This window comes from Lycorma delicatula, chromosome 12 (assembly GCF_047948215.1).
Source record: "Lycorma delicatula isolate Av1 chromosome 12, ASM4794821v1, whole genome shotgun sequence".
In the NCBI taxonomy this organism is placed as follows: domain Eukaryota; kingdom Metazoa; phylum Arthropoda; class Insecta; order Hemiptera; family Fulgoridae; genus Lycorma; species Lycorma delicatula.
In genome coordinates this window covers 58,082,815-58,095,140 of record NC_134466.1, presented here as the reverse complement: position 1 = coordinate 58,095,140, position 12,326 = coordinate 58,082,815, and the positions used below count along the sequence as shown (strand labels likewise).

Sequence of the window (12,326 nt, the reverse complement as noted above, 5' to 3'; positions counted from 1 at the left end):
TATATTAACAAGTAAGTAGTAAAATCTCTTAATTTTATACCTAACTACTGTCCTGGTTAAGATGAGAAATTAACATGATCACATGACCAAAAGTGGGACTTTCTTTCCCCTTTTTGTTCCCTTTTTTTCCTTTTTCCTAAGATAAATGCTATGGAAACTGGATCGACCACTATCTGAATACCAATTGTGATTTTATACTGGCCAGAAACCAGCAAAGAGTTGCACCTTTATTGAAGATAAGCAAGACAGTGAAACTGTCCCAGGGCTGTCTCCTAGTCAGGGATCAAATAAAAAGCTAAATTAGCGATTAAAATCTCCGATGGGTAAAGCCAGACATCCTGTTCTTCATAAAAACTAATCTAAACTCTAACTGTTATCTTTTCACAGGTTATTAGGGAAACAAAAGGTCCGAATGAATTAGCTTCAATTCCGGTCATGCTAGTCGGCAATAAATGTGATGAAAATGAAAACAGAGAAGTAACAGCGGCAGAAGGTGAAGCTGAAGCGCAAAGGTGGGGTTGTCATTTTATGGAAACATCAGCGAAAACAAACCATAATGTAAAGGAATTATTCCAGGAGTTGCTCAATTTAGAAAAGAACAGAAATATTTCATTACAACTTGAGAAGAAATCACAGTTAAAAGGGACTAAGAAAATCAGAGAGAAATGTTCAGTTATGTAATTAATATTTATCAACTGATATTTATGTATTATACGCATTATAATTATAAAATATTACATAATAAAGCTGTTAATGAAAATTTACAGATTAAACGATAATTATATATTTTACATATTATGTATAAAATGATTATATATGTAATTATGTAAAATAAATGTTAAACGTATTTTACATCAGCAGTTTAAAGATAATGTGAGCAGTTTATATAAATTTACACGTACATTTAAAATACAGTAAAAACTTATCCATTACAAACTTATCAAGAAACTAAACGGCAAAGCCAACAAGAAAATAGCTGTCTGCGAAGTACAGTATCTTACGAACTAATAGGCAACCACAGAATTTCTTTTTATTAAATTGATAATTAAATTAATACAAAACAAAATATATTTGGTTCAAGACAAACCTAAAAAAAAAATTAACTTTAAATGATGCTTTTTTTTGTTTTGCATGTTCATGAAGCTATATTTCAAATTAAATATTTTCTAATAATTAATTTGATTGTTTCTAATCTGATACATATGAAAAACCACATTTAATTTTTTTTATTTCATTATTTTAATTTAAAGGAGTTTAAAAACTGTGAACGCATAATTTTTCTTTTTTTTTTTAATAATAATTCATAATTTGGTTTTTTAACAGTAACATTTGGTTGCATATTTAAATTACTCCCCTCTACAGAATATTTTTTTATAAAAAATTGTTTCCTGAAGAAAGGGTTACATTATTTTTACTTTATATTATTAATAATAGTGTTTGTTCAACAGGTACTAGTCTGAGTTATTGATATAAATGACGTTTATTATATATAATCATTTCCTGTATTGAATAGAATAATGTCATCATTCATACCTGAATTTTGGTAAGTTCAGCATGCAAAAAATGGAAAACTACTTCACTTCTCAGTTTTCTTATTAACGATGGCACAGGCTGTTTGTTGTTTTTGGGAACGGGTATACTGCCTACAAGAGCAACGTGTACCTTGTTTCAGGTTGCCTACAGCCACCAGGTTTTGCCAACAAAAATACATAATTATATCTCGTGTAACGAGATATAATTACTTACTATACTAGTAAGTAAATGATACACAAATGAGGATATTATTTTCGTTAAAATTATAAGATATCTTTCTGCTGATGTAGTCATAATATCAATATCATACAAATAAACCAAAAATTATTTTACTTATATAACTCTTTGTTAATTTATACTTATTTAGTAAAATTTATTAATATACTATATAATCAAATTTTTAATCTATCAGTACATACAAAAAAAAGTCATGATATTTTATAATTATAAATTATATTAAAATTATCATATCATCCTTATATACTACAATTTTAAATAAATATTACATTTTTATTATTTTGAATAAAATAATAAATAAAAATATATGTCATTGGCGTACTATATTATATACATATATTTAAAAAAAAACTAGTCAAAGTATTTATGCGTAATACAGCATTACATAGAGTATTATTTTAATAGATTAATTATGCCAGTCCCTATTTTCCTATGTAACAAATAAAATAAAAGGTAAAATAAAAATTGTCCACCTTAATAGTTTCAAGTATTTTTCCAAACAGTGCTACGGTAATTATTACTTATACAATTAAATATTTGTAATATTTAATAAAGAAAATCAACCTAAAAATATCATAGTTTTTTTTTATCATTTTTAATGTTTTACTATTAATTGATCTCTCATTCATATTGTAATCAGTACCAGTTTTAGAGTAAATCAAAAATAGTTTCAATAGATAAACTTATAAGTATATATACATAAACTGAAACTAAATCATCAAAACACAGTAAACAGATAAGTAAACTTACCAAATTAACACCAACAATTGATTTTCGCAGAATCTCACATCATCAGTTGGTGTCCAATTCTATAATTACATCAAAATAATTATTTTTAAAACTTTTTAATTTTTTAAATTGTAAATATTCTGGAATCTAGTGATTCCAGTATGGACAGTGGAGTTGTGTGTTCATTCATAATAAAGTTTAAGTTTTATAAAACATTGATAAATTTAGGCAATTCTAAATTTTTAATTTTTAAAAAATAATTGATTTGATGTAATTATAGAACTGATTGCTAACTGATAATGTGGGATACCACAAAAATCGATCATTGGTGTTAATTTGGTAAGTTTACTTATCTGTTTACTGTGTTTTGGTGGCTAAGTTTCAATTAATAATGAATTTAATTAGCACCGTGGTCAATATATATATATAAAATATTACCAAATGAATTCTAATAGAGTAATAAAACTAACTTAACAATTTAGAGATGTCTTTCAATCTCTAGATTATTCAGTTTTGGTTACCAAATGATTAGCCAGTCTTGGTTCAGTCGTGGTTATATTTGTATAAAAAATAAGTTAAATTATTAATATAGTAATGATATGTAACAAAGGAAAAAACAGAAAACGTTAGTAAAATTATTAGGAAGAATATCAAATGTTACACTGGGCTACAATTATTTTAAAACCTTAGATTATTACCACAAAATATATAATTGACAATTTTAGTATATTTTCTTTTAAATTTTTTTACATTAGATATTACTATAAAAATGCTTGTATTAACCTTTAAAAAGCTTAGCTTTGAAAAGAATCGTGCCATTATCACTGACGTTAATAAAAGATAAAGAAGCTTAATACAAAATAAATGTAAATATTTTTTAATGATTAATTTTTTGCTAAACCTTCAAGTGTTACTAATAAGTATTACCTAATAAGACCTAAAACATTTCTTTGTTGCATATATTGATGACACCTTTTTCCAAAATTAGACGACTGCATCAGAAAACCAAATTTCAATTCAAATTATTTTTTTGTTTAATTTGAAATGTAATTGAAATATGCGCTCCTTATCATTATTATTTTTCCATTAACTAAAAGCTTACTGCCCAATAATAGTTAATTTAAAGATTAATTTTTTGTCGTTCAAAAATGCCAAGCCTGATCAAGATTTGAACCCAGAACATTCCGGATGAAAAGCAGAAATGATACTACTCCACCATGATAGTCAGGAAAAACAATATTATTTATTATAAAAATATTAACTGTTTTAGAAAAGTAATTTTATTTATTATTAATAAAGTCACTTTTTCACGCTGGATTAAACTGAACATTAATATAAGCTATAATAGGAAATCAAGACTGAAGATTGTCTAGGGACTAAGTAATGTTTCCTCAGATGACAGTATTTTACTCCGTTAGATGATTCATTCATTCAAAATTGATACTGTCTAATCAAAGACGTAAAACAAGCATAATATAATCAACAAAAACAATAACCCATGCAAATTTTATATACCTTCATATTTTGAGATACCTGAATCCAAAAATACAAAAGATCCATTTTAAAATTTCAATCGTTCATCTAGAAGGCTCTAGATTCGAATACCAGTCGATTAGGCATACATTATTCATTCACAATGTTACAATGTTATCCATCATTATGCAATTGTAATTAGGTGTTTAACTTGTTACTTTAGGTAAAAAAGATAATATAAATGATAATACTCAGAGCTATTACTCAAATAAAGTCTAATATTTTGTAAAAATATATAATTTTAATCCATAAGCCTGTAATAAGAATTGATCTTTCCAGCAAATATCCATTACAGTATAAGAACTAGGATTTATTTTTACTTTCATGTCAGGAAAAACAACTTTTTTTAAATTTAGATCACAAAGTCTGATTAGAGAACTAATCAGAATATTTTTTTTTAATTGGCTGCAGGGGTAAGGAGACAGTATATCAAGAAATGCTATATTTTGAAAAACCCTGTTAATTTTATGTACATACTTTTTTTTATGAATAAATTACATACCAGTCTGACGAACCAGTCTTGGATTCAAGTCTAACAAATTGACAAATTGATATTTTAAAAAATTTTCTCTGAATAAAGCAATGAGAATAATTTTCAAGACTTATAGAGGATAAATTTTTATATTTTTACATTTTTTCAATTCACTCAGATTACTATCATTTGTTTTTAATAATTTTTATAACACTATCTTTACTTGGGAATGAATATATATATATATATATATATATATATATATGTTATTGTAATTTTTAGTGATTAAATAAAAATTTTTTAAATGATAAAAAATTGTTTTTTTATTATTCTTTAAATAATAGGTAATTAATTATAATAAAAATATATTCAACTTATAATTGGGGAGATAAGTGAAATAAAATAATAACAAAAATGGAATCTGTGTCTACACACTAATCACTCTGAGACCATACAAAGAAGCTTACATATAACATGTTCAATATAATCAACTAAAAAAATAGATTTAATGATGCTTATAAAATGATCTGGAAGATGCCGTCACACAATACTTAGCAAAGCCAATTAATTAACACCAGCTCTTTGACAACCAAAAACTTGTTTATATGAATTTAACATCACTAGTAAAATTATTTTTGTGTGATAAATAGAATTAGGATTTTTTATACAACAGTTTTCAATATTGTTCAATCCTGTGTAATTTAATTATTTATTGCCGACAATTATTGCCATTTTTGAAAACATCAATAACAATTAAATATGATATCTGTTTTAAAAATCACTGTATTCATATAAAATGTACTATTATTTTTATTGAACCAATATTTTGTTCATGTTAAATGATTTCACATAAGTTAAAATTTATTAATAAATTGCCGATGTCCATGGCAGAGTGATAGCGTCTCAACCTTTCATCCAGAAGTACTGTGTTCAAATCCCATTCAGGTATGGCATTTTTCACACGCTACAAATTTCCATTTTCATATTCCCAAAATCAAGCTTTTTTGTAAGCTTTGTGATAAATTCAACAGTCAAAAAAAGGCAATTAAACCAAATAAAAATTAACATGAGAGTGGAATATAATTAAATAAAAATATATATATATATATATATATATATATATAAATGTATTTTACAAAACAAATAGAGAGATTTTGTTTTCAATAATTTTGATAATAAATAAAGTATTATATCAATTAAAGCATAACTTAATTATAAATGTGTAGAAAAATCATTTGTATCACTTTTTATAATACTGTGTCTCTCTCTACTATGAAGTAAACAGAACAAGTGCTACTGCCTTATTCATGTAAACTGTTGGCTTTATCATGTTACAATCAGAGGAGGTGATTATATTTATATTTCTTAAACAGGATATAATAAAATACATTAAACAATTTTTTTTTTGTTTCAAAACAACTTCTGTATTTCTTCTATGTTCAGATTCTATAAGTAAATGACGGGAATAATTGAAATAGATAAATGAATTGTACAACAGTTTTAAATTTAGATTACCTTCCTTAAGCATCAAATTATGAGTATAAATATATATTATGTTGCACAGTGTTAACATATAATAAAATTCAGTACTAACTACAAAAAAAATGATAGCAGTAAATTATCAAAACATAATTAAATTATTTTATACTATTAAAATATAGATTACATCATTATTATAGTTTACCGTATAATGAATTCAAAAATAGAGAAATAAGAAGCTTTAATGTATAATAATAAAGTGTATTATTACGTATAATTAGAACTATTATTAGAAAGCTTTTAACAATTTTACAAAGTACTATTATATCATTAATTAATACTTAAAAGATATTAAGTAAATTATAACTATTATTATTACTACTGTTGTGAATATTATTCCAATCATAACATTACTGTTATTATAATTATTATTATTACTATTACCAATTTACTTATTTTGTAGTAAAAACCATAATAATTTTATGTAAAATAGCTTGTAACTTTAAAAAAAATATATTATTATATTACGTACAATTAATTTAAATACATTTTTTTAATATACATGAGTAAAACACCAATCAAATTATTAATTATATTAATAAAAATCGTAAATAGATTCTCAATCAATTTCTTTTTTATTAATTCAAAAACTTTTATAATGCTGTAATAAATTTTTGGTATTAGTTGTGTTTTTAAATTCTTTGTAAATTATAGACTACTTAATATTAATAATAATAAAAAAAATAAAAATAAAAATGTAGAAGTTAGTATAATTAATTGATTATATACAAAACCTTGAATATTTTTTTATAATTGAAAAATTTTATTAAAAATTATTAATATATATAAAAAAAAAATAAAAAAATAGGTGCTGTATTCTTGTAAGTATTATTAAATAAAATACATTATGATTAGTTGTAGAGTATGTAAAGCATAACTGGAAGCATGAACTTGAAATTTAATAACATTGTCAACTATTACTTTATGTAGTTGCTGTGGTTAATAACTTCAAGTCGAGCTACGTTCAATATTTTACGTGTTACAATGTAAGTTGCTCACCGAAATTCTCATTAATGAGAAAGCGTTCAACTTTTTATCTGTTTGACAATAAATGCCAAATTTTTTTTCTCAGCAAATGCTATGTATATAATTCTGAGATTATTAGATCATTACATCGATTTATTTCATATGAATCGTTTGATAACTGGAATTCAAATCAACTGAATAGGTTTTTTTTTAAAAGGATATATATATATATATATATATATATATATATATACACACACACACACGAGTATATGATACAATGTAGTATTAGGAAAAGAGAATGTGACCATAAATAGTTAAGCAGAACTTACTGCTAAATGCATGCTTTTCTTTTACCATATCAGCATTTATTATTAAAAGTATAAACCAAACTTGAAAAACTGATAAATATATAAAATAATTCAGTATTAGATAAGTGAATTTATCTAATATGAAGACATTTATCAGAATAATATTAATATTAGAAGGAAACATGTAGAATTAAATTCTTCCTTTTTTCTGAGTCTAATCTTTTTTGGATCTACTGAACCATAGACAAATATTTAGCTAAAAGAAAATGTTCTTCCCAATGCTGCAATAAAATAAATCTTTAATCTTATACTGAAACAAAATAAAATTAGTAATATACTGTGTAGTATAATTTGAGAATCCAAACTGTAACTTTAGGTATGCGATATTAAATAAGATATTTTTATTTTCATTTTTTTAAACTAATTTTTGAGTTGATATAATGTACTTTATAATAGGCTATTAACCTGTTTGGTAATCACACGGGTTGAACACTCGGACTGAACATTTATCTTGTCTAGACTGAACTGAACATTTTCAAGAATGTATAACTAACTGTGATCGGGACAAAACAAAAAACATATAAATTCAAATAAAAATAACTATGCTGATAAGTGGATTCAAGCCTACGTCTTAAATTATAGAAAATCGGCTACAATATATTATTACAGATGAATTAATTAATTACTAAATAAAATTAAAAAACGCTAAATCATTTTTGATTTCAACAACTTTTCTTAGGGAAAATAAATTCCATTATTCACACATTAATAGCTCCCAGTAAAGTTTAAAAAAGTAGGCATTTAATAATTGATAAACTGATATCTAAAATGCTGCCTTAATCAGTATACAATATCGGAGACTACCAACCAATCCCCTATTTTAATTCCATCTGGAATTTAGTAACAAAGAACTGCCTACTCTATTGTTATCAACAAAAACTACTCTTTCTGAGCAAGCAGTGATAGAATGAATTCACCGGTTGGCTTTTGCGGCTGATAATGGTACGGTTGCTATCTATCTGAGTCTTCAAGATGCAGGTTTGTATTTTAGGATTTTCTCCTCTTGATTCTTACAAACTCTTTCGCACTGCAAAAGCGTTTCACTTCCACCTTTGGAACCATTATCAAATTTCTGCCAACGTTCAGTATCCTCCGGCCCAACTAATCATGAAAGGTAAAAAGGATGAATAAGGAAAAAGAATTCAGATAAGATGAACTTCAGAAACTTAAGGCTTGTCATAATTTTCTACCCTACCTGTAACTGCAGCGGGGAAAGAAAATGTTTGCACAGCCAAACCATTAGGTCTCTGAAATATGTCTTTTCTCACCTGGGATTGGTACTACCTGTTTCCTACTGCATTCTATTTTCAAAGATATTTTTCAATTTTTTTTTATCTTCAGAATGAATTCATACTACAGTATAAGATGCCTACAGCTAAAAAATTACATTTGAATGAAACGAACACAAATTTCTATTGAAAACTTATAACACAGAATTCAACCATAACTGATTACGTCACTTCAAACATATACGCATTGTTTCATGAAAACGTCCACTAATCTGTTACTTTATACTAACTGCCCTGTTACTAATCCTCTGTATGGTAAAGCACAAGTAAAACATATAAGAAGAACTAATCAGAACTGCATTCTCTGAGAATAAAGATGTTCTCTAAACATCAAATCCTTAGGTAGGTTGATATATTGACATGCAACAGCAAATGTATTCATCACTTTCTTATTATGCGTGGCAAAGATAATTATAGATTGTTCTTGGAAATAGAACAATGTTACCTTCATTACATATTCATAACAAAGACATTTTAAAAATATTAAATTTATGACACCTAAGTCATGACTGAAATTAACAAATAATTACATAATTTACATTATTTTCAATAAGATTTGACACCTGAAAACTTCATTACAAGTTGACCTGATACAAAATATAAATAAATATTTGGGTATATAAAAAAAAAAATTGAGAAAAGGAATAATAAAATGTAATGTAATCTGTTTTACTAGAAAAACATGCTTTAAATCAGAACGCTATTCACATTTTATTAATTAGACATGAATTTCAATGTACTGTGACATATGAAACGACTGGAAAGAACCTTCATTAATAATAATAAATAAGTTATTGTTATAAATAAAATAAGGAATTTTTTAGCCTTACAAGTCTTAATTTACTTTCAAATAGGAATAAAATTAGTATTAGTAGTAATAAGCAGAGAATTTTGTTACTTATTGGGTTTTTTTCAAAGTTACCTTTTCATTTTGACTGCAGTATGTAAACATAACCTTAGGTGCTACTACTAGTGACTTATTTCATAATTTTAAGTAAATCTCCAACGAATGTTTTAAAAAATGATGAGAACTTAATACTAAAAAAATTTCAATATTATACAGTGCTAAAAACGACACCATTAACAAACGCTGATGCCTTAATAGCATTGTCTTTTTATCAAATCAGATTGAAAATGAACCTCTTAACTTTTATAGTTAAAAAAAAATAAACAAATCAGGAACACTCATTTTTTTATCTCAATTTTTACAATATATTTCATAAGTTTTACATATTTGTTAAATAATTTAAAAAATATTTTTCTGGGCATGAAACCTTTAAAATATATGCTTTTTATTTTATTTTAAATACTTTTTATTGATATTACTTAACCTTTTGTCACACATCCTCAATTCTTCAACTTCATTTCGCATATATTGATAATTCCATATTAGATAACTAACATTTTTGGTATGATGATCTTAAAACTGACAATTGCCATAACATACTTCAATGAAGTTTTAAAGAAATAAAGTACTTAGTATGTTAATTTACTAAATTTTAAATAAGTATGTCTTACCAAACTACACTATTCATATAACTGTTTTTTTACAACAATGTGTAAAAACTAATAAAAAAACCATTGGATGTTTTTTTCTTTTTTACTATTTTGTTGTTACACAGCTTGACCACATCCCTTCAATCTCTTGAGGTTTAGTTCTTTGTTCATGAAAAAACTGTCATTCATTCAACTAATTATTCAACTGCAATTTACACAGTTATATTTTTTATACTTCCTGTTAAGCATGAAAAATAACAGCTACAACACCACAGCAACAGTATAAATTTTTACTCTTTCTGAAAATACCAGTAAAAATACTATTTTATAAAAACTTTAAAAACTGATCTCCTTTTCATCTCGCACAGTAAATGTAGTTATACAAAAATAAACTAGCCCCATCACACATCCATTACAAACACAAGTGAATGAAATTTACCCCAGATTCTCCATTGCATATTTAAATCAAAAGATAATAGTAAAATGAAACAAATATGTTGTATGTGACAACAGTTCAATTTGCAGCTACGCAAAAGGTTTTTTTTTCTAGACAGCTAAAACGTAGCTGTTAATACCAATAAGATGAAAAGAAAAAAGCGTATAGTTAAGACCACACAGATCAAACACAAAAAAACTGGAAAAGTATTATGTTTTCTGATGAATCACACATACTTTTATGTTCAGAGGTACAGAGTTACGTACATCAGAAAGGTATCAAAATAAAAAAAATTGAAAATATTTTTTTGGATTTGTTTCACATTTCACTCTCCTGACTTAAAGCTGGCTTCTTTTATATGCATTATATTTACAAATACACAGCTTTTTTCTTTGAGGTGTTCAAACTCTTTAATTAATAAAAAAATTTCATTTACTATAAATAATTACAAAAATAAAAATAATTTTGAATTTCTACAAATTACATTATGTCCCAATCTTTCTTTTGATTGCAACTAACAAAAAGCATCTGAGGTACAAAGTTTAGTACTCAGAAATGCTTTCTTTGAGAGTAATCATATTCAATTTATGGCCATTCATTCTGATGAGCAGAAAAAATTATTTTTATTGCTGAAGATCAACTGTATTTTGATGGATTTTACATATGACAGTATGTTTGACTTCAGGAAAGCAACAGGAAGCTATTTCTCTTCTCACTTTTCCCAGTAAGAATGATATGGAACACTTGCAGTTCCTAGGAATAGCTACAGCACTTTTGGGATGACTTATGTCTCATGCCAAATTTTCTATAACCATTAAAGTTGAAACACTTAGCACACATCCAGATTTGGAAAAACTAAAAAAGAAGATATATTTTATGTAATCATGAAACCAATATAACTATTTCTGGTGTAGAGAATATTGCCGTAAAACATCATATATTTTTTCTTCCTCTTCTTTCATACTAGATTTCCATTTCCTGTATTTATTTCAATAAAACTGAATAAAGAGATGGTATAGTTTTAAACATATCTTTAGTGCCTAATTATATTTATTTACATTACGAAAATAATCATAAATCTAAAAAAATATTAACACCAAAATTACCTTAATATATTTCAATTAATTTGTTTCAACAGGCGGATCAAATTAATTTAAAATACACAAGTATTCAAATCTAAATTCCAATCAAAAAGATTTTGTATGAGTAAATGAACCAGTAATATTAAAACTAAAATGACAAAGCAAACTACTAGAAATATTTTTTTATAGAAATATAAATCAGGGGGAAGTGAAGTCTTAAAAGATCAGTGAGTTAGGCAATTCTGCTAATATTACAAAGAAGAACAAAAAAATACTTAAAGAAGAAGGTAAGAGCAGAGAATATTACTCACAATGAACCACATAACAGTTGAAGGAATTTACAAAAATAAAGTTTGATTGGAAATCCCCAAGGTTGTGTGTGTGAGACAAAGGGTTAAATTAGATATCTGTAATGAAAACTGCTCAAATTAATTAATAAATCAATATTAACAGCATAATATATACTATAACCAAACCTTACCACAGTAGCTTAACTTATTAAAAAATAAATAAAAAGAGTCAGCATCTATGTTCTTTAAGAATAAAAAATATAAATTTAAGCAGATAAATTTTGAAATTCACTCTAATAATTACAAACGTAAATTCAAATGCATTATAAAATGCCTTCACAAGGTTTTGTAA

General features: G+C 25.4%; 1 protein-coding gene across 3 annotated transcripts in view; it reads left to right on the top strand.

Moving 5' to 3' along the window:
- The window catches only part of LOC142333057 (GTP-binding protein Di-Ras2), a 47,295-nt gene extending 45,268 nt beyond the window's left edge, over positions 1-2,027 (top strand). For 2 of the 3 annotated variants that reach the window (XM_075379867.1, XM_075379866.1), the window contains exon 4: positions 388-2,026. In XM_075379867.1, coding sequence (XP_075235982.1) covers positions 388-681 — 294 coding nt within the window. In that variant the 3' untranslated portion in view covers positions 682-2,026. Of the gene's footprint in view, positions 1-387 lie in introns of all 3 variants that reach the window. The other variant, XM_075379865.1, reaches the window with a different exon arrangement.
- The last annotated feature ends 10,299 nt before the right edge of the window (positions 2,028-12,326 follow it).